Consider the following 26,551-nt stretch of genomic DNA (forward strand, 5'->3'; position numbering starts at 1 on the left):
CTTCTAAAATGCCCGCACCATTGACTCAGTAGATACAAACTACTTAGTGGCAATGAGCTCTGTATGTAGAGAGATGTGTGTAACAGTGCTACAGTGTTATGTGGAAGAGAAGAGAAAAGGTAGACACTAACTTCTTGAGAGCAGCAATGAAGTACATGCTCTTGGGCAGCAGCAGGTAGACCTGGTCTGTGAGCACAGCGTGGATGATCTTCTTGACTACATAGTCTGGATTCAGGATTGGCAGCAGTCTTGGCCATCTGATGAAGACAAGAAAAACAGCACTGAACCACTTGCCAACAAATAATTACATTACCCGTTTGTCCTGAGAGAGATTACTTGTGGCTTGGTAGATCTCTAAAACGGCATTTCTGAACAATATGTATAAATGCAAGATGACTGATGATTTTAGTCAGTTGTTATGCAAATTAAACAAAAACTGATTTTTGTACTGGAACCATTTTGGCAAAGTACAGACAGGCTTGCCCAATTAATATACATGCAAGTATATGCAACATGAAATGCAAGGTTTGCAAAGTGAGTTTGAGGAAAATGTGCGTTTATGCGGTAAGATTACGAAAGCTCACCAGTGTATTCTGCATCTCGTTTGGTTTACTTCACCACGATAATCGACTCACTCAGTATTAATTTTTCCAGGGAGCGCTGGGTACATAGATGAGGAACACTAAGAGTCTACAGCCATGCTGGCAGCTCTATGAGGCTGTACTTAGGCATAGTGGTGCTGTGAGCTAAATGCTAATGCCAGCATGCTGACATGCTCACAATGACAATATGTTGGTTTTTAGTAGTTTACCATGTTCACCATCTTAGTTTAGCATATTAGCATGGTAACATTTGCTGATTAGCACTATACACAAAGTACAGCTGAGGCTGATGGGAATGTCAGTTTTGCAAATACTGTATTTTGTCATAAAAGAATTGGACAGTTTGAAATTGTGACCTGACGTTGACGATAGATGCAAAGTCACCAAATCACCAAAGTTAATACGATTCATCCTAAGGGAAGTGTGAATGTCGGTAACACATTTCATGACAATCCACCCAATAGTTATTGAGACATTGCATACAAAACCTCATGATGGAGCTTGAGGAAAAGTCAGGGCATCACCAAAGTTATGACGGTCTCTGCTGGAAGGAATTCATAGTGTGTCATAATTCAAGTGGGTCATTTGTTGCACCTGTTAGAGAAGGAAACTACCTTTACCATTATTTTTAGTACATGGTGGTGATGACAACATCACATAACTCCCATCTTAGCTCCACCCAACGTGAGCAGAGATCTAATCAGCCAGAATGACTGAACACCGGTAGTGTGTGGGGCCTTTAACAAAAAACAGTGCCAGAGTTGTTGAACTGAGTGTCATAACTGAAGTTGTTGTGTTGAGTTGTGCAAGCTATTAGCGCATAAATGAGGGACAGATCTTTGTTATAGTAAGTACACCTTTTATAAAATCATTTTAATGGCAAAGATCACAGTACATATTAATGCATAATTTGACCAGTGAAGCAAACTTCCCTATGCTACTAAAAGCGTTAAATTTCCAGTGAGTCTACGACTGTAGGAAATATATGAACGAAAAATTACTTTTAAGTCCAGTGTTGTTTGGTAAGGCACACAGAATAAACACGTACTTTTTTTTATGATGTTTTGTGGTTATTTTAAAAAGACCCTCAAGGTACAGATGTGAGAAGTAGAAAGTGACAGGCCAGGTGTTTGGCGCTGGCGTAAAGCATGTGTCCTGGTGGCCTCAGGGGGCTGTTGGATGGATGAAGGCAGGAAGACAGAACTAAGAATGGACACAAGTCTCCAAACACCATTAAAATCTGACCCCAGGACATCTGGGAGTGTACCACAGTGGCCCTGCAATGGTGTGTGTATGTATGGGTAGATAAAAAAAGAAAGACGCGGTCAGTCTAATGTCTACCAGTCTAAATGTCACCACAGAGACCTCAGGCATTATTTTGTGTTTTTGTTGAATAGTTAGTGGCTCCTTTCTCGTCTATTCATCCATCTTTGTGTGGCACTAGAAGTTTGCTTTCTATTACAGAATAGTAGGCAAACAATGCAATTCATTGGTTCCTAGAGAAGACTTAACACCTCACAAATATATAGTTTCATTTAAAATAAAAAGCCCAGTTACCTAAAAAACAGCTGGCCACTGCAGTTTTTAACAAACAACTCAAACACGTTGGTTGGGTTTGGGTCTTTTTGCCATAGAACCCGCAGAGAGCACAGCCACCGTTAGTATCCGACTCAGAGAAGACTCCACCAGATAATCCAAATGGACTGATGCATTCATTGTGATTTTTGCTTTGCTGTGGGAAATAACGGGCCGCCGCATCCTGTTTAATGCTGTGTGTTTTCGTGTTTAGCATGTTCCATTGTTTGTATCGTCCCAGCCACAGGCCAGTAACACGGCTGCCGAATGAAAGTTCGCTGCCAGGTTTCTGTGTGATAAAAGGGACAATTATTGTGTCTTGCCACAGCATTTAGGATCCTCTTGTACCTTGCTTTGTGTGCCTTTTCTTTCTCTCTCCTTATTTATACGCTTCAAGTATATCGACCCCCCCCGCTGCTAAAAAGTTGCAGGCCGGAGAACCACAACAATGAACTGAAAGATAAAATGATCTGTAGAGCTGAGTGCAACAGCAGAGTTGGTGATAATTCTCTGAAGATTCGTTACTAGGATCGAATCCCTTTCGCATTACACATTTATTTGAGTCATTGTGTATATATAAAAATATTGATTAGTGCAGCTTTTAGTTAGCTGGTTGCGAATTAACAGGATCATTTGATCTAACTAACATCAGGTTAACCTGGGTTAGTTAACCCATGTTTGAAGAACAGGGCCTTAGTGATTATGGAGACCACAGAAGGTGTCTGACTGTTCTGCAGGCTGCAGCCAGGTACACCTTTAAAAAAAATAAATAAATAAATAAAAAGGCAGTAAAATTGCACACTAAATTCAAAATGTCCTGTTGGGTGTAGGGCATGGCACCAAGATCGTTGTATATTCTTGTACCAGTATACCAAGGGCGTCAAAGATGAGTTTGAAGGTTAAAAGTAATTATGGGGCATTATATATAGGCGACGTGCCACACCCAAGCCCAACTGTGACATCAAATCAAAATATTTACCAGTTTGACTATGGATGCAAAGTTTCAAGAGTTTTTGAGCATCCTAAAAGCCTCAAACATGTGTTTAGACAGTTGAAATGAATGCAGGTAATCTAAAATGGCTGACTTCCTGTTGAGCAAACTCTTAAAATGAAACTGAAATATGTTGAGAATGATGAGAGCAATGATCCCACCAAATCTCATGAACATCAAAAGGAATTTTTGATGGCTTGCGTACAGGGGCAGTGTTGAGCCCCCTGACCACGCCCAAGCACTACAGAACTTTGCAATTTTCTGCCAGTTCTAATTTTGGTGAGATCAGATGATATTGTGACAGGTATCGGAATTTCCATCATAAACCAATTACATGATGTCTGTATCACATAGCCAGGTTTGTTGGAGAAGGAAGTAGGCGCAGTTGCTGAGTATATATGAAGAGGTAATATTAATGCGTTTGTCCAGTTGACAGTTGGGAGCAAATTCCAAGCCAAGCTTACCAAACCACTATTTAATGGTTGCGATGTCATCTGGCAAAATTAACATAAATACAGGTTAATGACAACAGCTCTGTTGCCTATTTGGCTCTATTGGCATTTAAAATTAAATGATCAAGGAGAAAGTTGGAGGCAATTAAAGGTTGTCGTTTTAACTTTACTGGCACACAGCTCCTGACCCTCACTGGGCTGGCTTACATCATCATTGGGAAAAGCTCAGCTTACCCCGTACACACTACTTAACTTCATGTCTCTAACAAGCATCGTGTAATTGGTTTATGATGGACATTCAAGATATCTGATGTCATAACAGGCTACAATATCATTATACTGGTTGTCATGTGTTCAAACAGGTATACGCCAAATAAAAGCCAGGGAAAGGAAAGAAATAGAGAAAAAAATTAAATATACCTCCACCAGCATTATTTCGATCAGTGCAACATAGTGCCAAACTCCTTTCTCTGTATGTATGTAGTGCATTTTAGTGTACTCAAGATTAAAACAAGAGTAAAAACCAGTTTTGAGAGATCATTTGCATGTTGAGAGGTTGGAGGCCCCCTTAATGTGGACTGGTAGAGTATTGCAGAGAGAGGGAGCAGCAATTACAAAAGGTCCCATCTCCCCAAATTCAGTGCTTGGTCCTGGGGATTTGTAATTCTGACCAGAAGCCAGTGGAGGTCTTGGAGCACTGGTGAAATGTGTTCTGCGAGTGGGTGCAGTTGAGCAAACAGCCAGCAGCGTTTTGAACACTTCATACCACCTGAACCAATGGAAGCATTTTAATGTGAACAGATGAAGTGTTGAGTTTGCATTAACAGCAAAACAGCAACAATGACAAAACATTGTCAACAACATGTCTTTACTAATAAATTAAATAATAAAGGCTTCACTCTCTCGTGTCTGTGTACTGTAATCCTACTGCTCCATTTCATGCTCCATAAAAATATTACGCTTCATCTTTCTCTCAGTACCTGTCCTTTTATATTCTGTTTCATTTCCTTGATTTGTTTTCGTTCCATTTTCTTCCCCGGGTGGTCCCTGGTTTTCAGGGCTGTCATTACTAATAAGACTGTATGCTTAATTGACTTGCCAAGTTACATAAACTACGATTATCACCCCTCCTCTTTACTCTTCTCCCCTTGTTCATCTGCTCCTCTCGTCTGCCACGACAAGTCAGTCAATCTCACACCAGTCTTCTGAGCACTGGCCATCACAGTCAGGCTATAAAGCCCACAGCTAGCACTGGTTAATGGCTTTCTGTATGGCCTGTTACACTCAGACAGAAACACATACACACACCTCAATAAACCCAGGACAAGAAAATATGTAGGAAACTAGGAACACAGGCCATGTGATTACTAAAGCCAAGGACTGAAAATAATCAGAGAAGGAATCAGGAAAAAGGGAGTGTGTAAAGATTGAAGAAAAAATTCACTTGCATAAATTCCTTTTTATATACCCCTTTTTATACAAAAACAAAAGACATGGGAAAACAATAAATAAGTGGAGGACAGTGAAATCATAACTGAGAAAATAATGTTTAAAGAGATGGAGATAACGTTTGAGATTGGTTCATTTAAGCCGAACAGAGCTAAGGTGATAATAGCCAATCATTTGACACCATCAGAGCGACACAAAGAGAGCCTTATTGAGTTTGTGATCAAAGAAGCATCATTATAGTGTCGTCCATGGTGATGGCGGCGCGTACAGATGTGGTGGCCAGTAGCTCCTTCAAAATTCGCTACATTTGTTTTAATTTAATTTTGGAGCCTTTATTACTGAAGCATGTATTATCTATGGAAGCACGTATTACCTATGAGAGGAACAATGTGGGAAAACGAAGTGCAGAGATTGGATTAAGTACAGTGGACCTTGAGACAATCACTGCCCACGGCATCTTCCAACCACCCAGCTGGACCAAATGTCACCGCAAGCATCGCAATCGCCCCAGGAAGAGGGGGAAGAGAGTTGGGATACGAGCTAAGCTAACTCCTAAGGCTATACCACTTCCCAGCCTACTTTTGCCTAATGTCCAGGTGCAGGAAAATAAAATGGACGAAATAAGACTCAGGCTAACTCAGCAACAGGAAATTAGAGTCTGTTATGTTCACATCTTTACAGAGACCTGGCTCCACCACAACATCCCGGATCAAGCTATTGCACGTAACGGGTGGACCTTGGTTCCACGCCGACAGAACCCAAGACTCCAGTAATACGATTGGAGGCGGACTCTGCGTTTACATCAATGATGCTTGGTGCTCAAAGTTGATGGACAATGCTTCCCAGATGTTGAATTTTTAATGTTAAGTTGCCGACCACATTATCTGCCCAGAGAGTTCACCAGTGTGTTTCTTGCTGCTGTTTACATTCCCTCGGATGCAAATTGAAAAAAATGCACAGCAGGAATGAGGTCATCAGCAATTACATGACAAAAAAACCGGATGGTATTTTTATCGTAGCTGGTGATATTAAATTAAACACACCTCATAACTGTTTTACATAAATTCCAGCAGCATGTCCACACCCCCACCAGGGGAAACAATAACCTGGATCATGTACAGTATATACAAACATTTTTGGCAGCTACAATGCCCTCCCTTGTCCTCATTTTGGTCAAATCAGACCATATTTTCCTGCTTCTCCTGCCTACTTTCTCCCAGCTCATTAATAGGGTCAGACCATCAGGAAAAACAGTAAGTAACAGCAAGTGTGGGCAGATGAAACTACAGCAGCTCTACAACAGTGTTTTGATTGCACAGACTGGCACATGTTCAGAGATGCCGCCATCCAGGAGAACCACATCAACCTTGAGGAATATACATCTGTGACATCATACATCAGCAAATGTGACAAAATAATTCCCACACCAGAAAGCCTGGATGAATGGAGAGGTGAGGGCCCTATCCAGAGCCAAAAAGCTGCCTTTTTATCAGGTGACAAAGAAGCTTACAGCCCCGCCAGAGCGAGACTGAAAGCTGGCATCAAGGAGGCAAAGCGGAGACATCAGGAGAGACCAAATCTACTCCGCCTCCAGAAGACCAGCCACTGTCAGTATCCACAGCGGATGTGAGAAGAACCCTGCTGAGAGTGAATGCGTAAAGCTGCTGGGCCTGATAACATCCCTGGTCGTGTACTAAGAACATGTGCCAATCAGCTAGCCGATGTCAATACTGACATTTTTAACATATCACTGTCACAGGAGATTGTTCCCGCCTGCTTCAAGACAGCCACCATCGTCCCTGTACCTAAAAGTCTGCAGTGTCTAGTCTAAATGACTACCGCCCTGTGGCTCTCACCCCCATTTTGATGAAGTGCTTTCCTGAAATCCTACAGTTGCTACAATAGTAGGCTGTCATTTTGTGATGGTAACCTCTCCATAGTTATTTTGAAACGTACATCTCTCAACACGAGGTGTGACAGACTAATCTGCTTACTTTTAGAATTTGCCACAGATTAGTGTGTATAGAGACTCATCACGTTTCTAAAATTAGGATTGGTTAAGGGGTGGGACTAACAGGCAGAGAAGGTTGGAATAATGGGAAAAAACAGGTGTTGCCTGCGACGCCACTGTGTGTGTGTTTTTCTCCTAATTTTAGAGACTAGCTACAAAAGTAAGCCAAGTGTAAGATTTAGAGACTCTACTAGTAGCCTGACTCTTAAGTGTGTTGTACGGCTAAAAGTTTCTGTCGATTGGACGGTGTTTCTGGGAGCTAATCTCAACCCTGTAATCTACTAGTCAGCTTCTTAGCTATTAGTTAGCATACTTGCTAACGGCATGCTAGCGTTTGATGTATGGACAGAGCCGTTGTCTTTCTTCTTCGCCGCTGGAACTGATCAGTCTTTACAGTAAGGAGTTGGTTGAACTGTTCAACTTGGGTGAGTAACCCACTGTTGCATTGCTCATGCAAGTGAAGACGCCATTAGGACAGGTTTAAGTTACCACACACAGCACCCAAGCTGTGCTCAGGCCTGCAACAGGGCGTTGTTTTATTGGTGTTTATTGCCAGCTTTTGTTGTTTTTATTTTCTTTGAGGGCCCATAAAAGTAAAAGCATTAAATTTCAGTTGTTGTTGATTCATGCGTGTTATTTAGAGTAACAGAGGTAATAACTGTTGAGCTTAAATTTATTGGGTATTTTCTGCCAAGTTAAATACTGACATTTGCCATAAATATTGTGGTGCAAAGGTGTCATAAGTTTAGTCAGGTTTAAAAGGGTACTTGCCTGTCATTTCATTTTCCATCAGCTTGGTAGAAAAAGGGTTGTGTATTTTTTTTGTTAGGTTAACATAAGTGACACCCTAAGATAACACTGAATGTGATTTTATATTATATATATATATATATATATAATTTTATATAATTTTCCTCTTTGTCGCTTTAATAAATAGGAACCGTTTAAAGCCGAAGGTTTACAGTGATAAGGTCAAGGGTTAAAATTACACATTCACACTATCATACTTTCATTTCATATAAGTATTAATACAAGACACATCAATAAAAAGGTAACAAGTGATAGTATAGGGATTGGTTTGAGTACCCAGGGTGCTATATGTTATGGTAGTTGATACTGGGAAAGTGCTACATATGTTTTATTTTTATTCTAAAGTTAAATATGTGTGGATAGAATGAAGGGGGCTACAACTTTCATTTCATTGTGCAGTCCTGTGTTGTAGAATAATAAATATACCTTGTCTGAGATGTGACTAGTGCTGGTGGTTTGAATTAATTCAATATATCTCCCAGCCCAAAATGGAAGTGAATTGAATTTTATTTCATTTGTGGCGCTCATAGCATTGAAAGATTACATTCATCAAATCCTGGTCTTTCCAGAAGCAATGTTTGGGTTACTCTGGATAATCCATAGAACACACTGTCACCTATTTCTTCAATAGAAAGTATATCTAAAGAAAACAGATATTATCAGGAATTAATTTGTCTGAACAGAGAGACATAAACCTAGTTCAGTTCAAATACCAGAGCATTTACAGCTCTATTCAACTTGCCTTTGTCATCCGATCGGCAATAATATATGACAGGAGCAACAATAAAATGTATCCCTTACATTATCCATGTCACTTTCACTTCAGCATGTAAATCATCATACTTTTATCGTAGAAAAGGTTTCAGTCGTAGTCATCTGGACACTGTTTTCAGAATCAAGACGTTTCGGCTCCCATCCGGAAGTCATTCTCAATTGTGAAAATGGTCTGAGAACTCAGAAATTTAAGATACTCAGTGTTGTTTAAGCCCTGCACTCAGGGAGGAGTCTTCCTGAGTGTCTGCTGTTTACCCTGCCTAGTTTCACCTGAAACAGGAAAGTGATTCAGGTAACATAGTAAACCCAGAGTTTACACCGCCAGTTGATAACCAACATCATGATACCGGTAATCCAGCATCACCAATGTTATATTCAGTGAAGCCAGGTCGTCCAAAGAGAGCCAGACTAAACTGAACATGCTTCATGATACAGAACCCTATAGTTTCATTTCAGCAAAGAGTGGTAGCTACCTGAAATTAAAAAAAAAAAAAAAACGCCAAAAGGTGAAAATCATGTAAAGAGACCTACTTAGTTAGACATCCATCGAACATTCCAGTGTTGATGAAGTATGGGCACACAATGGTGGTCTTGACGCCATCTTTCCCAGTTGCCAACAGTTCCAGACCCACTGACTCTGCAAAACCTACTGCTGCAAACTTACTGGCACAGTAGTCTGCAGGGAGAGAGGTCACAGGTACAGAAAAAAACAAAAACAACAATCATTAACAAGGCGTCATAGAAGTCAGTTTATACCAGTTTTGTTGTTTGCCTCAAGTCTCATTTATAAAGGATACATTTCAACTGGACAGGAAATGGTAACTAATTTCTTTGGATATTTGTTATTTTTCATCTCATCCAGATGCATCATGACAGGGATTTTATCCCTGAAACCCATAATTTATTCCCAAATGCCTTCAGTGAAAATGTAGGAAATTCAATAATCTTATCCCATCAGGACAGATACCTGATTCTCTTTACTTACACCCTTTTTATACCCAAATTAGCGCATATATACAGGTTTTTTCGTTGTTTTTTTTTTAACATGTAAACCGGCTAAAAATAGGCGATTGACTCCTTTTCCATTGCCAGTAGACGAGTTTGCCTTTGTTTTCTTATGATGAGTCATGTTCGACGTCATGAACGTGTCAGAAAACGAGGTTAGTAAACAGTAGAAAGCAGCATGAAGGCTGCTCTGTGTACCCCATAGACTGGATAAAAATAAGGTAGCCACAGTGTTTCTGGTTTAACAGCACCATGCTGGGCAGTGACAGGTGTGTTTACGGTGTTTGTGTGCTCTGAAAGACATTACAGCACGTATATAAAGTCACAGCTGACAGACTGTTAGCCTAGCATGCTAATACTATAAACATATGGATGAGACCATAAGTTTACAGACATCCGCAGATAAAAACAGATGAAAGGAGTCAAATTAGTGTGTCCACCTGGGTGTCGTGTTTCTATTACTGCTGATCAGAGCAGATAAATAACCGTGACTGCTGCAGAGTCATTTGACCTGGGAATGAATGCCAATTGTACCCTTTGTACTACAAGAGTACTTAAGACAAAAGCAGATGTTAATGGGTTTTTTTGTCCAGTGTGAAAGGGGCTTTACAGATGATTAGGAAACCACAGGTAAAGTTACTTCCCAAATACCAAACAGCATGCATTTTGTTTTGCTCAGTTAAAACTGAAAACAGGCTGACATGGAAGGGAGTTACAGTGATGTTATAAATTATACAAATCCTGCCTCACTTGTGATAGAAACACCTCAACCACATGCTCACTTGAAAGAAAAAGGCTATGTCCACACTCACATATATTTGTCATTTTCATAAAGATCTATTTTGGATTTAGTGGCTCTGTCCACACTGAAATCACGTGGTTTGTGACGGTTTTGAAATATATAAAAAAGGGCCTTAACTGTGGACAGAAGGCCAAAACAGAAACTATTTTTCAGATTTAGCCAGCTAAGTATGGATGTGATAAAAGACAAAGATATTTCCACCAGTAGCTGCCTCAAATCAGTGACAAAGAAGGAATTTGGAAGGTTGTTTGTGTTTCAAACAAGTATCAGGTTTTGTTCCATGTGAAAACGTGCATTTGAGGGAGGCTCAATAAATACATACCTCTGCAGCATTCCAAATTAATGTTTGTTTGTTTTTAAATTATGGAATCAAATACTGAATCTCAGTATGGAATTTGTAATTTGGGGTTTGAATTAAGTTGCTGCTATGCTCTTCAGGTATGATCTGTCAAGGGATAATTTCAAGCAAATTAAATAAAAGGTGTGGCAAAAGTGTGTGTATTCCTTGTTTCATCAAGGCAAAAATGTCTAGGAAATATTTTATGAAAATGTCACATTTTGCTGGCCAGATATATTCTGATTGTAGCTTTTATCCTTAAAGTCAGGAACCTTAGAAACAGCTGTAAAATCTGACATATATTTACACTGCTTTTCTCCTATCGACCTTCTCCAACTAACTTCAATGATTTCTTCATCTAAGCCATCAATCTGTCTCTTAGACCCATCCCAACTAGGCTGCTTAAAGACATTTTACCCTAAGGTAGCACTTCTTTACTGGATATGATCAATCTGTCTTTATTAAGAGGGTATGTACCACAGACCTTTAAATTAGCTGCAATTAAACCTCTTAAAAAGCCCACTCTTGATCCAGGGGTTTTAGCCAACTATAGACCAAACTCTAAAATACCATTAAGAATGTCCAAGAATACCTACGAAATTACTTTTTTGTTATTGTTGGGCCAGATACTGGTGTATAGGTGACATACAGTGGTGTGAAAAAGTGTTTGCCCCCTTCCTGATTTTTTTATTTTTTTGCTTTTTGTTTGTCACACTTGAATGTTTCAGATCAAATAAATTTAAATATTAGTCAAAGATAACACAAGTAAACACAAAATGCAGTTTTTAAATGAAGGTTGTTATTAAGGGAAAACAAAATCCAAACCTACCTAGTGATTGCCCCCTAAACCTAATAACTGGTTGGGCCACCCTTAGCAGCAACAACTGCAATCAAGCGTTTGCGATAACTTGCAATGAGTCTTTTACAGCGCTGTGGAGGAATTTCGGCCCACTCATCTTTGCAGAATTGTTGTAATTCAGCCACATTGAAGGGTTTTTGAGCATGAACTGCCCTTTTAAGGTCATGCCACAGCATCTCAATAGGATTCAGGTCAGGACTTTGACTAGGCCGCCCCAAAGTCTTCATTTTGTTCTTCTTCAGCCATTCAGAGACCCCACGACAACATCCAAAGAACTGCAGGCCTCACTTGCCCCAGTTAAGGTCAGTGTTCATGACTCCACCATAAGAAAGAGACTGGGCAAAAAAACAGCCCCAGACCATCACACTACCACCATATTTTACTGTTGGTATGATGATCTTTTCTGAAATGCGGTGTTACTTTTACACCAGATGTAATGGGACACACACACCTTCCAAAAAGTTCAACTTTTGTCTCGTCAGTCCACAGAGTATTTCCCCAAAAGTCTTGGGGATCATCAAGATGTTTTCTGGCAAAAATGAGACGAGCCTTAATGTTCTTTTTGCTCAGCAGTGGTTTTCGTCTTGAAACTCTGTCATGCAGGCCATTTTTGCCCTACTTCAGACTCTCTTTTGACAGCGGTAGAAGCACCACCGGACTGCATTCTTTTGATGATGATGCCATGAAAAACAGCAGGGCTACGGCGACGTACTAACACTTCCCCACAGACACACACACACACTCACCGGAGAGCCTCTTAGCCTCTCTGAGGCGCTAGAGTTAGCTCAGCTACAACACAGGTACCATACAGAAACGTTTACTTCGAGCCATGAATGTGCTTCTGACTGTTAAAGTGCCAGTGTGGACTCGGAGAGTCTTGCAGCAGCTGCTCATGTCTGGTTAGCTGTCTGTCGATCACTCTGGTTGGTGTCTCCTTACCTCCTTTGACACACACACACACACACACACACACACACCCACGCCCTCTAAAGTGTTTGTCTGCAAGTCCTCTACTGCACTTTTTAAATATGCTGGGATGGAGGGAGCTAGCAGAATTTGGGGGTGAAGTTACACTTCAAGTTCAAATGCAGTTTTGAACAATAACAGCAGGACTTTAAATTAGTGACATGAACCAGGTCTCTAGAGACAAAACTATTGTATGTTGTTTTGTTTACAACCCAAATAAGATCTGCATGAATCCCTTGCTGACACTCAGTCAGTGTGAATATTACAACAGGCCTGTTTGTTTACTTTGTGCTGTTCAGAGGTTGAGTTACTAACACTGAGTAAGAAAACAGTTCTACTGATTTAAAAGACGATAAAGTGTTTCCAGCTTGCGTATCCTGGAAATTGATTAGTTTTATACAGCCTTTTACCGATCAATTCCAAAAATGCCCTGACAGAAATCATGCAGGACAGCTAAGGACTGTGTGCTCAGCCCCCCTGTCAATTCAGTTATGACCACGTGACAGTATTTACAGCAGAGCTGCGCATCAGTTCCAGAGCTGAAACTATTCTGACAGACCCTTGAACCTGTCACTAGACCCTAAATTCCTGCAGGGACACTAAAATGGGCCATAGTGCAGTCTAAACATTCTGAATGGATATTCAGTGATATGAAAAGTATCCGCTGATTGACTGAGGAATTAACATATGTAGAGGAAATGTTTATTTACAAAGAAAGAAACTGTCATGGACATCAGAGCTACACTCTGGTTAAAAAAAAGCTCAGAAACGGTTGTACTTCTTAAGGAAACTTAAGAGAGCAAAGTTTCCATGCCAAGTTCTTGTCAACTTTTACAGAGGAGCAATAGAAAGCATTCTGACTGGAAACATTACAAACTGGAATGGTTTGAGCACGGCCCGGGACAGGAGGGCTCTGCAGCAGGTGATTAAAACCGCCCAGAACATCATTAATACCCATCTACCAAGCACCAGTGATATCGGTGAGGTGTCTGCGCAGAGCCCAAAGGATACTAAAATACAATCCCCCCGCCACAGCCTGTTCACCCTGCTGCCGTCTGGAAAGAGATACAGAAGTATCTGCTGCCGTACCACCAGACTACAGAAAGCTTCTTTCCTCAGGCTGTGACTTTTAAATTCATGCCCCTCACTCCATCAAAATTAATAGTTTTTTGTTATGTTGTGCTGTGTGTGTGTGTCAATAAGTTGATTACAAACGTAAATTTCGTTAGACAACCTTATGTTGTAAAATAACCATTACATGAACCCTTGAACCTTGAACCCTTACACGATTGCAGCCACTGTTGGTTGTCGGGTCAATGTGCCTTTACTTGTAGAGTTGCAGCTTGTTATCAAAAAAATGCTGCACATGGACTTAACCCCTAGTACTAGTCTGTGCCATAACTACATTATAAACCTTACACTGTCATCATTCTCTCTTTTCTATTCCATGCAGACCTTTCAGGACTAAACATGACGCTTCTATGCTGCTCAAATGTGGAACAAATTGCCAGAAGAGCTAAGACTTGAGACATTCCTGACTACTTTCAAATCCAAGCTTAAGACCTACCTGTTTACCACTGCTTTTAATTAATTTTCTGTTAAATCAAATGTTAGTTTTATTGTTTTTATTCTGTGGTTTTAAATTTTTTTTTAATTTTCCCAAATAAACCGTAACATATACAAGAGTAGTAGCAGCAGCCAGAATAATAAATTGGCACGGCGGCCGTAGAAATAAAATTATAACTAATGACTTTTTAAATATTATTTATTTGAATATAATAAGCCCTGACAGTTCCCCTTGCTCACCTGTGGCTGTCCACCAGGAGCACATCTCTGTACTACTGATGAGTCAGCAGCACCGACTACATCCACTTCTAACGCCAACAATGCATATGTCAAGGTAATGCTACGAAGGCTGGCAAGCTAGCTAGGCCAGTGGCTAATGTTTTTATCCAGCTAGTTTCAGCTCCAAAAGTCTGATAGCCCTCCGTTCGGGAGAGTCTGAACAGGAGTCACCCCATGCTGTAAATGTATATCCATGTTTCATATAAACTTAATAGTACAAGAAAGTATCTTTAAATTAACCTGTGTTGTGTCAGTCTTATGCTGCCACCTACTGCCCAATACATAGATATAAAACCTTAAGTTACAAACACAAGAGCAAGTTGCAGCACAAAACACAAGGGGGGTCAAAAATACCTAACAGAAAGCTGCTTTTAAACAACGAAAATCCTGATAAATCTAATATCACAGATACGGGACTCACTATAGTCATGCATGCATCGCGTCCAATGGGTGGTTCAGGTGGGGCCTGAGGTCCAATGAGGTTAAGGTAGGGGTGCGAGATTACAAGTTTAGTGAGTGTTTAGAACAGCGGTAAAACACGTATTTTGAAAAAAGTAAAAATTTATTTAAAATAAATACAAAAATTTCAAGTTGTATGTCCTTCCTCTATTGCCAAAATTAAAAACAAAAAACATATGTTCCTCCCCAGTGCTTAAAAATTATCTGACGTGCCTCCCCCGTTTTGCACCCCCCTCTCATAAATACGAACGAACAGTCCCTTAGGACAAAACAAAATTAAACCCATCTCAAACAGAAAATGGCTAACATGAACATGTCACACTGAATGAATGAGACTAAAAATGGCAGTCCAACCATTAGACTATCAATTTCCACCAGACCTGCAAATGACTTGCAATTGAACAAAAACTTATGACCATCAGAATAATTTGAAAGATACGGTAATCACACACAAGAATTGTACACATAGGGGCTTTAGTCCGTGGCATTCTATTTAAGAATTAGTGACATGCACGATATGATGAGAAAACACACACCTGCCAATCCATTGACTCCTATGAGTCCAGCAGAACTGGCAATGCTGACAAGATGGCCGTGGTTGTTGGCAATCATGGCAGGAAGGAAGGCCTTGTAGGTCTGAGCGGAGAGAGACAGAAAACAAATAAACCATGAAACAGAATATAGAAGCCTAGAAACAGGCAGGGATTTGATTGTCAGTTGTCCTCTGAACGGTACAACCACTTTCTAATTTATTCATTTAAATATACTGTAAGTTGCTTGTATTAATTATCTTGATTATTTTGACCAAAAAAAGAAAAATCATTTTCAAATCAAAATTCAAGGTCTACTTAGTATATGTTTCTGGAGCTTTCAAATGTATCTCACAGTCTTTATGAGCAGATGAAGTTTGCTCAGTTGTCATGCAGATAGTTAAGTTAAGTCATCATGTCACCTAAGTACAGAACTTCAGAGAGATGCAGTTAAAAGTCCTGGAAAAAGCTAGTAAGTAAAACTTCCACGCTCCTCTTGATTTGATCATTTCTAAATGTATTGATCAAATAAAACTAACTAAAAAAAGCTAAAAAGGGGAGACAACTGGAGCAAAGGCTAGAGAAAATGTAAAATTTTACATTGATAGCTAGATATACTTTTTTTTTTTATCCCTGGGGGGATATTCTCATGTCACAGCAACAGTACCCAAATAAACCACGCAAGAATGGTGCACAAGAACAAATATCAAAACACAAGTACTAAACATAAGAGTCAAAAGTATAAAAGTATGCCCTTTAAACATGTGCATGCATACAGTGTGTGTATTGCTGTAAGGTGTGCAAACTGGGTTTAATTATAAGATATAAGTTAAAAGATGATGCATTGCACATTGCCAGAAGTTAGAGAATGTAATTGTAAGTCCAGTAAGAACTCAGCGGTCTTCCAGTCCACTGATGTCCTTAATGTGACAACGATAGCCACACGCAGGAATGATCTCCTGTGCAGCTCAGTGGAACACCTTGGGGGTACAAGTCTTTGGCTGAAGACGCTCCTCTTCTCAACCAGCATGTCGTGGAGTGGGTGGGAGACGCTGTTCAGGATGCTAACCAACTTGGACAGCATCCTCTTCTCCGTCACCGCCTCCAGAGAGCCCTGCGTAGGTCCACAATTAGCTCCCTCGTCTTGCTAATGTTCAGCTGCAGGTGGTTCAGTCTGCACCACCCAACAAAGTCATCCACTAGGCCTCTGTATTCCTCCTCCGGTTGTCCACTGACACACCCCACAATGGCAGAGTCATCTGAGAACTTCTGTAGGTGGCCTGACTCCGTGTTGTAGCTGAAATCAGATGTGTATCGAGTAAACAGGAAGGGGGAAATTTTATTTTATTTTTAGGCTTGTTGTTAATAACGTCACCTACGAAAATCAATCAAAACCATCGTGGTTCGAATGACCTCAGCATCTTTGGGAAAAATTTATTTTACGTGTACTTGGAGTTTTTAGTTTCGATCGAGAGGTTTTGGCTTCACTTTTAGGGAACTGACATGTCGTCTATCTTTATATACACAGTCTATGATGTGTACTTGTGTCTGGTCCGTAAGTGCTCTCACTCGGCCCTTTGGTGACAATGAAACAAACTATCGACTCATTTTTCAGAAGAGATCATTCAGACCCTCCGATAGTTGGACTGGCCAGGAGCACCGGGATGAATCCCGGTCGGCCGGTGGCTCTGTGGGCCGCTTGAGCAGCCCATTATAAAAAAACAAGAGCGAGAGAGCTGCATCGTCGACCCACATCGTCCTCCTCAAGATCCTCAATACCAGTTCAACTGTTAGTCAAGGTTTTACAGCTGAAGATGTAACACAGAAGGCAACAGGGATAAGATAAGCAAGGTTTGGGTTTGGCTAGCTGGCTTTTTAGCTATATCGGGTGCCTTTTGGTGAAACTTCTCATAAAGTCGATGTGCTCGTCAATGTCACTTTTCGTGAACCGAATCGCAGCCTGGATGGGGCGGGACATAAAACAAAAAATAATAATAAAGGTTCAAGTGCTACAGTAAACTTTTGCAATGTTGATCTCATTTTAATTCATAAATGGTTAAGATTAGTGATAAATTAGTATTTAGCATTAACAAATTAGAGACTAACTGCAGATGTAAACCATTTTTCTTGCACAAGAATTTAATAAAAAAAAGAACAAAACCTACAAAAATTACAAATGTGTATTTCTTAAACTGCTGTATTGACCAAATGTTATAATATTATACTATTACACTAGTTACTCATCCAGGTTGTGGATAGGGCTTCAGCAGTAGACGGATGTAGATTTAGCCAGAGCCAGGATGCCATTGTGCCAGTATGTGCTCCTTCTAGCCAGCCTCCTCCTGGAGGGACACGTTCCCCTTGTTCTATTTGACATGTTTTACTAAAGTTATCGTTTTAAAAACTGTTCATTAATCTTGTTTACATAAACTGCGGCGTGGGTTGTGTGGGTAGTGGTGTAACGTTGTGGGGGGTGTTGCAATATTAGATTGGCTACTGCAACAAAAGGAAGGCCATGTATTGTATGTACTGCTCTCGGTGTGGCCAAACACAGCACAATATTTCAGTAAATTTATTACCAAAGCATTTATCAGTAATACAGTTAAGGTTGGAAAAAATAGGAATGAGGTGCGTTGCATGTCAATTTAGGTGGTGCTTCTAAATTTTGTGCTGGTAGCACCACTAGTAGCACCAGTGCTACTAGTGGAAAGTTAGTGGAAAGTTAGTCTGGAGCCCTGCTTTGTAAATATGGATCCAACGCAGGAAACCTCATGAAAAAACTAAGCTGGCAATGTGTAGTGATTTTGTAGCCGAAAGACTGCTGGGTCTGACTGACCCAGAAGTGAGCCATAGTGTTGACCTCCACTGTCTTCTCAATCAGGGAATCCGGAGCATCCATGAACTTCTTTCCTGTCACGATCCCAGCATTGTTCACCAGAATGCTGACGTCACCCACCTCTCGCTTCACCTGCATGGAGCAAAGAAAAATGTCCATCATAAATGATGCAATCCCATGTTGTAAAATATATTCCCAGGGGCAGACAGAGCTCCTTAATATGCAGATTTTTGCTTGAAATGTTACCAAGCAGAAGACTGTTTAGACTGTTCACGTGAGCTGTTGATACGCTGAATAAAGTTACTATTCCAGGAGTTAGGTTGTTTACATTGTGCAAGAAATTTCTTAACACAAGCTATGAATTACTTCCTGTGATCGATCTGCTCATCCTAGTTTAAACCAATCAATAACATATCTGCTGCATTGTCACAAAGTGCAAACCCCTTCAAAGGTTAGAAGGCAATACAATGTGTCTTCATGACATCATGTCCTAAAAATCCTTTAGGTCTTCACCAACACAGAGAGATCAATTCCAAGTCCTGGGACCTATATACCCAGTCAAGCAGAAATTAACATTTGTGGCATCTTAAGGCCGACTGATCAAAGAACCAGGGAACCCAGGCAGACTGAAATCAGTGTGACCTGAGTCAAAGGTAAACCATATGTTTTAGCTTCCATTTTTTCCTCCCAGTTTGGATGTATGAGTTTCCCATGCACTGCAGTCCTTGCCATTGCTACCCCTGCTGTAGCCCTGAAGAGGGTGCAGATACATATTAAAAATCACCTTCTTTTCAGAGTAAATCCACCCTAAACTGGCTTATTTTGGCCCTCCATCCACACTAATGTAAAGTTTTCAAACGTAAGAACAAATAAGTAAGAAACAAAAAATACTTTAAAGCCTGTAGAATTTGAAAATTTCTTAATTGACTGTACCAATTTTCTTCAGCAGTTAAATAGGTCTAATGTTGTGCCCATAGATGTTTCCCCGAGTCATTTAATATTGAGTATCGTCTGATACCGAGCCCGATACTTCTATTTTCCTAGATAATACAAGTGTACATGTCAAGTAAATTAAAGTTATTAAAATCAAACCAATGTAGGCCTATATGCTTGACAACTGAATAGCTCTGCATCGTTTCTGTTTATTTTTTTTTTACAAAATAAAGTAAAATAAACTGTAATCGTTTTGGCTTTGTTGCTGTCTCGAGGGAATCTCTCTCTCCTTTTCTAAGTGTCCTCCAGTGTTTGTTGCTACGGTGCAGCCTTTGCCTGAGTTACCTGAATTAACTTTATTCTGTTAAGGATTTATTTTCGTCGTCTGTACATCTTTTGCGTGGATTACATTAATAAATTAAGCTTATTGCCTTTTTGCTCGCGGGGCTTGAGTGTGGCTGTTGTCAGCTCTCTACCGCTGTCCGTCTCTCCTCCGAGCAGGGGGTGGGCCCCGGGTGGGCCCCGCCCCCCGCCCGCGGTGAGACACCACGCACCATAGATGACAGCAAAACACGAGAGACTCACACTGTTATTTACCTAATTTATGTGCACTCGTTTCATTTCAGCTCAAACTGTCTCATACTGCATTTTGCTGTAGTTTATGGTATGTGGTTCAGCCCCTGCTCTTACACACAAGGGGCTCCGCGGAGTGGAGGACGGACAGACAGACAGCAGAGAGTTAACGACGGCTGCACTCGTTGCATTGTTGTGCATCAAAGCTTCGCGAGCAAAAAACACCTGTGTGACAGCTGATGTAAAACAAAGGATCGGATCAGGCTCAATACAGCTCAACATAGCTGATACCGATCAGATTAAAAAAATGACTTGATCGGACCGATACCGATCTTTGAGATCAGATTGGGACATCCTGATATTGTAGGCTGGGTCAAGGATGGCGACATAGCTAGCTACGTCTGTGAAACAGGGCGACAGGCACGGATGAGCTGGATCAGCTTTACAGGTTGCTGTAAGTCGACTGAGATACAACAAGTCTTAAATTGACAAACTTCTTTGAATGACGTGAAAGATGTTAAGTTGGTGACAAGGTGTCTGCTTGACACTGACAGGTAGAGATGTGTGATGTGCTGAGGAATTTGGTTAATAGCTTTTATTAACCAGCTCTTATTTATTCAGTTTTTTTTAACATTTATTCATTTGTTTTTTCAGCTGGTGAGTCAGTGCTGTGGTCTCAGAGTTTTTTTATAAATGAAGAGAGGGAAAACTACAATTAAATTACTATTCTTATTAAATCACCAAACAGCAGCACAGGGTCTTAAGATAAAAATGCAGACAGGTTGTGACACACTGTGCTGTTTAATATTCCTGTCCTGTAAGCTTAATACAAGAGAATGCCTTTAAATCTGTTGGTGTAGCCACTACTTATCGTTTATTTTCTATAAGAGACCTTGCACAATTAAGATGCTGCCGTTTTAAGCTGCCAGCTCACACGTGTGTGTTCTGATGGCCCTGAGCTGTGTAACAACCACAGTGTTGGTGGCCGTGTGTTTCTGGGCTGTTGAAGTAATTCAGATCCTTCTGTGTGTATTCATCTGGGTCTAGTTGTTACAGTTCCTGCCTACATTTAGTGTATGAAGCCAAGAAAGTGTCTGTTTACACAACAGTCATCCCTCCCCTGCCTCAAGGGCACGCGCACACACACACACACACACACACACACACACACACACACACACACACAAAACACACAGACTGCTAGAGTAAAATCGAGAAATGTATTTCCTTGAGCTGATTTTCCATAAGCATACACCATCAAGTTGTATTATTTGTAAGATTTTAGCATTAAATGTAATGTAATACAATACCCTGAAGGCAGTTCCATGACACGCCTATTGTCCAAGGCTGGGTTGTGCTGATCATGCTTTTCTAGGCAACGCCCTGATTTACATACAACTACACGAACAGACTCCGTTGCCGTTCATTAGGTCTGACTAGTTAAAACTAATGCAGTATAATACAACAGGCCTGCAATAAGTCCTGCCTTCATGAAGGTTATAATGTTCCGTTTTTATTTAAACTGTTTTGCTGTTTCAACTTTATGGTCATTTCAGAGGTTATCATTTGTGCTACTGTTGAACTGTATTGTTCTATACCAAGAGGTGTGCCTAATATTTAGTCTACATGCATTGATATAAATGTGGATAAAATATGAGATACTTAATGAAAACAACTGGCCAAACAAAAAGAAAATAACTTCTGTATTTTCATGTTTGTTCACCTTTCAGTGTAAAACTAGGCTAAATAATTCTGGGACTCTCAATGTTGGCAGGTAAGGATCACCGAAACCCACTGGAAAAGTATTTTATTGCGTCAATGCGCGGCTCATTCCAGATTAATTTGCAATTTAATTAGTTGGAAGCTGTACTTAAACAAGTCAGAAACGGACCAATATATTGGCATGACCGATATCACCATCAGCGTTTATGTCGGCCTGTAAGTCACAGTAAATGTCAGTAGAGATATGTTTCAGGTAATTTACAATGTCTCCATTACATAGTTTCTCCACCAGTGAGCAATGACAAGCTCATTTACATTGTAAAATGTCCTGCTCACTACATTCTTCAAAATAGCACACAACTCCACTAAGTAATAGTTTAAATTAACACAGATCCAAATGACTAATGACTGTGAAAGTGTAGCAACCACTGCTGATCAGCCAACTCTGCAGCTACTTTAATCTCATGGTTTTGGTTTTACATCCAGAACTGGATCTGTGGATGTGGGCCACCTCCTGCCCCTGTGTTCCTGCTCGACAACTGCTACTACAGTTGTTGTTATTGGCTCTGTTACTGATGCTGACATTATTCTTCCTATAGCTGTCATTCCTATTATTACTAATTTATTAACACTACAATTACTATTCTACTATTTAAAGAAAATAAAGAATTCTACGTGGTCTTTGCATTGTGCCTCCCTCTCCCAAACCTCTCTCTCTCTCTCTCTCTCTCTCTCTCTCTCTCTCTCTCTCTCTCTCTCTCTCTCTCTCTCTCTCTCTCTCTCTCTCTCTCTCTCTCTCTCTCTCTCTCTCTCTCTCTCTCTCTCTCTCTCTCTCTCTCTCTCTCTCTCTCTCTCTCTCTCTCTCTCTCTCTCTCTCTCTCTCTCTCTCTCTCTCTCTCTCTCTCTCTCTCTCTCTCTCTCTCTCTCTCTCTCTCTCTACACACGGCGGATGGCCGCCCACCATTGAGTCTGATTCTGTCAGGTTTCTGCCTCTTAAAGAAGTTTTCCTTGCCACTGTCGCCAAATGCTTGCTCATGGTGGGATTTGTTGGGTCTCTGTAATTAATATTATAAAGAGTCCGGTCTAGACCTGCTCTATAGGAAAAGTGCAATGAGATAACTTCTGTTATGAATTGGCGCTATATAAATAAAATTGAAATGAACATAGACTGTGGTTGAGACTCACATCTCTTATGAATACATTTCCAGTAAAGGAGATCAGAAAGCCAAAAGTACCCTACTACCTAGCACCAAACAGAAAAAAGGGTAAAGTAAATATTTAGTAGCTAAACGAATAGATTTGTTTCCTTAGGAACGATACGCTAGCTATAACAACATGATAACACAATAGTGTATGAGAGCTGTGTTTTGATAAGTTAGTTTGGAAACCTTTCTGCCAACAACAAAAAAACACTTGTAAAAATAAAGTGTCAAAATTTGAAGAGGCCGATATATCTGCCAATATTAGCTTAATGCAGAAATATCTGTATCGGTGTATGTCAGCCGATAAGTAACAGTTTGAGGTCATTTAGAAACATTGTCTCCAGTACAATCTTTGTCCACCAAAGGGCACTGACAAGCTGATTAAAAAAAACAAAACAAAAACTAATTTAAGGATCTATATCAAGACTGATCAGCAATGCTCAGTATCGATAATATCAATATCAGTTTTGGCCTCAAAAATTCAGTATCGATCAGGCTATAATCAAAATAAAGCGGTCTCGATAATCTGGCTAAACTTTTGGTTTACAACCTGTCCCTGCTCGAGTTTCCTGTCCCATCAGACTTCTTTAATGCTGTTGCTGCTCCCAGATCTCTGCAATTACTTTGATGAGTACAACGTTATTCTAACTGATACAAATGCTGGCCAAACCTACTTTTTGACAGCGGGCATACCCCAACAACAGGTTATAATAAACTGAGTCGGCCAACAGGGTGCAGCTAGCTGAGTACAGCAAGCCAAGCATTGTACTTGGTCAAACAGTATAGTTTTGTTTTTCAAGGAACCTTACCTGGTCAGCCACTCTGTAAACCTCGTTCTTGTCGCTGCAGTCACACAGATAGTAGTGGACTCTGTTGGTTCCGCTCTGTTTAGCCAGTCTAGCCGTTTCCTTCATCCCCTCCTGGTTAATATCCCACAACACCAGCACAGTACCAAGAGCCGCAAACTCCTGAGCCATGAGACGACCGATCCCGCTACCTGCCCCCGTTATCAGCACCACCTCACCAGCTATGTTCTTCTTCTTCATGGGCACAAAGAGGTGGATGAAAGATTCCACATTGTACCAGATGGACAGCAAGAGGACTTGGATTGTTTCCAGGAAGAAATTCATGATGGATCTAGGAAGGAAGGAAGGGAAAGAAAGAGGATACATTAGAGAGAGAAACATAATGGACAGCAGGGTGAACACAAGTAATCCGTTTTTTTATAGCAGAGGTGGGCTGCCTCGCCTGAGACAAAGACCCGGAAACCTACAGTATTCTCTCAATCAGGTTCCTACTATGAGTGATGTGGTCCTACATGAATACAAATAGTTCTGATTATTTCACATCAAAGCTTTTTGCCTGTGCAACTTTCTCTACTGGTCTGAGTTGGCAACATGGATGTATAAAGAGAACTGGATAGAGCGTCAGAGGCGGGGCTCCGTTCATTCCTATGAAAGCTGCTCAGTGGCCAAAAAAGTTTGACTTCCCGGATCTTTCTATAGCTTCCGGCCCCCACAGGCGCAAGCGCACTAGCGTTTCATGCAACCCCGGCTATAAAATAAATTTAAAATAAGTGTCCATCGTTTTACAGCTGCTTCTTTCACAATGTACATCTATGGGAAAAGGTTTTGTGGGGCCAGTGTGCATCACGTGACAGACCCCGAAGTTGTAATTCCACCGTTTGGCCACTATGTCAAAGTCTCTTAAAAGCCCTGCGCACTTCCTGGGGACCCCATATTAGATAAACGGCTGTGACTGGCCCCACCGAACCCAGGACGGGCGGGTCTGTTTGAATGGGAAAAGGGCCGGACCTACCTCAGATTCGAATCAAAATGTGATGACCTCTGTGGGGTTGTTACCAAAAGGCACTGTGCTTCTGCGTTAACTCCTACTACACAATTTAATCGGCCTATCTGCACGAGCAGAACCGGCGATCGGTCGCACTGGACGGATCAACTGATCGGACACCAGGTCACACTGAGCGGTCGGCTTTGTCCTGTGACAATTACAATAAAGTTTATTCAAACAAGATGGCTGTGTCCTCAACAATGTTGACTAAAAGCAGCATTACTTTGTGCAATTCTGCTATGAACAGAAAGTAAGTCTGGTCTGCCTGCAGTGAATTCGGTTTTATATTACAGCAGTCTGAAGACTACAGTTTTAGCACAACATGCAAAATACTACTCCGATATTAAAACAGGCTCGCTATAGTTATAACGCATCTTTTGACAGCAACCAGGAGGGAAACTGGACCGTGGAACAGCTGAAGCCACAAGACAGCCGAGCAACATTTCCGACCTGCCCGAAATCCGAGATGTCTGCGAGCCAGATCGTTTATCGTCCAGGCAAACGATCAGACGTCGTGACGCCGTCAAACTTTAACCATCTGGCAGAAAGTCAGTGACCAATTACATTAACATCGGGCCGATTCCGTGCAGCGTCTGTCCGGCTTCATGTGACGTCAGTCAATCAAATCTGAGCGTGGTCGATGTTTATTCTAACTAAACTGATCACGAGACGAGATTAATGTTTGTGTTATTTATTCAGCAAAAACTCCAAACGATTAATTGATTATCAAAATTGCTGGCAACTAATTTTCTGTTGATTGACTAATTAAATAATTAATCAGCTAATCATTTCAGCACTAGATTTAACTATTTGCATGGTTTCCTACTTATGCGGAAGTACCTTAAAAAGTACACATTATGCATTCACTTTTAAGGATTAAAAACTCAAATTTCCATACCTTAGTGACCATGTATAATACATATTAAAAACCAATAACTGAGTGGAAGGTAAGAAAACCATAGTTCTACCCACTACAACATGCTTTAAAAAAGTGATGTAAAGTTAATTGAACAGTATTAATTGGCTAAACACGTACAACACAGGGTCACGGGTAAAAAACATGCACTACGGATTTTGCTCGTTTGTTCTGAGGGGTTAACCTAGTTAAGAAACTCCTTTTTAAAGTTTAGCTTTTCTTTAAAAACCACCACAAGCCGCCAGTTCCGTCAACAGTTATCAATGAGCGATACACAAAAGACGTTTTGCAAGAAAGCGGAAAATAACTGACAGCTATTTAACGGACTCAGTTTGATAATGCATCTATTTAAACGAAATGAGCTTATAACTCACCAACATGAGTCCTACTGAGCTACCGAGTGTGTTTAACAGTGATCCCCTTGTCTGTTCAGCTGACACCGAGACCTTTTCTCAACACATAGGCTAACGTAAAGACACACAGGACGCTGCTCTAATTCAAGTTTTCACATTGAAGTTGATAGCACATGAGAGTGTGTGTGTGTGTGTTTACAGCTGCCGGAGCCGGTGAACGTACCGTGGTGTTTGTTTAGCAGGATAACAGTTTTGACAGGCTGTGCTCGGTCTGTTGTCTCGGCAGAGGTTCGGCCGTTTGTTTCTGTAGCCTCGGGAGAAAAAAAATAAGCAGGATGTCACATCAAACAAGCAAAATGCTGCGCGTGCTCAACAAGGAGTCGCCTGTCACATGACAGGCAATCAACCATTCCCCGCCCCGCTCGTCTCCTCTGCCACGCGAGGTATTGTGGGACTTTGAGTGTGCGTGCGCTTTTTCACTTTTCAATTAAATGTAAATTGCATGTACAACAATCACTGCAACTAGCCTAACTAAATAAATAAAACACGTGTAGTGCATGACAGTTATAAATCATTTACGTCAATGGAATAGGAGTTCAAGAGTTAAGAAACAAGAGATAAAAGGCAAATAATATCAATATGATAAAAATCTTACAACCTTGTATTACTTTTTATGTAGTTATCAAATTTCCTCAGAA

At 40.7% G+C, this 26,551-nt stretch overlaps 1 protein-coding gene across 4 annotated transcripts in view; it reads right to left on the reverse strand.

Annotated features, from left to right (window-relative positions):
- The window catches only part of sdr16c5a (short chain dehydrogenase/reductase family 16C, member 5a), a 68,025-nt gene extending 41,750 nt beyond the window's left edge, over positions 1-26,275 (reverse strand). For 2 of the 4 annotated variants that reach the window (XM_044219119.1, XM_044219115.1), the window contains exons 1-6: positions 26,077-26,275; positions 23,543-23,870; positions 18,304-18,435; positions 15,474-15,573; positions 9,196-9,340; positions 132-257 (exon numbers count right to left, since the gene is read on the reverse strand). In XM_044219119.1, the coding sequence (XP_044075054.1) occupies positions 132-257; positions 9,196-9,340; positions 15,474-15,573; positions 18,304-18,435; positions 23,543-23,863 (824 nt within the window). In that variant the 5' untranslated portion in view covers positions 23,864-23,870; positions 26,077-26,275. Of the gene's footprint in view, positions 1-131; positions 258-9,195; positions 9,341-15,473; positions 15,574-18,303; positions 18,436-23,542; positions 23,871-25,034; positions 25,235-25,874; positions 26,022-26,076 lie in introns of those variants that run through there. The other 2 variants (XM_044219116.1, XM_044219117.1) reach the window with 2 other exon arrangements.
- Positions 26,276-26,551: the final 276 nt, after the last annotated feature.

This window comes from Siniperca chuatsi, linkage group LG13, assembly GCF_020085105.1.
Source record: "Siniperca chuatsi isolate FFG_IHB_CAS linkage group LG13, ASM2008510v1, whole genome shotgun sequence".
Classification (NCBI taxonomy): Eukaryota; Metazoa; Chordata; class Actinopteri; order Centrarchiformes; family Sinipercidae; genus Siniperca; species Siniperca chuatsi.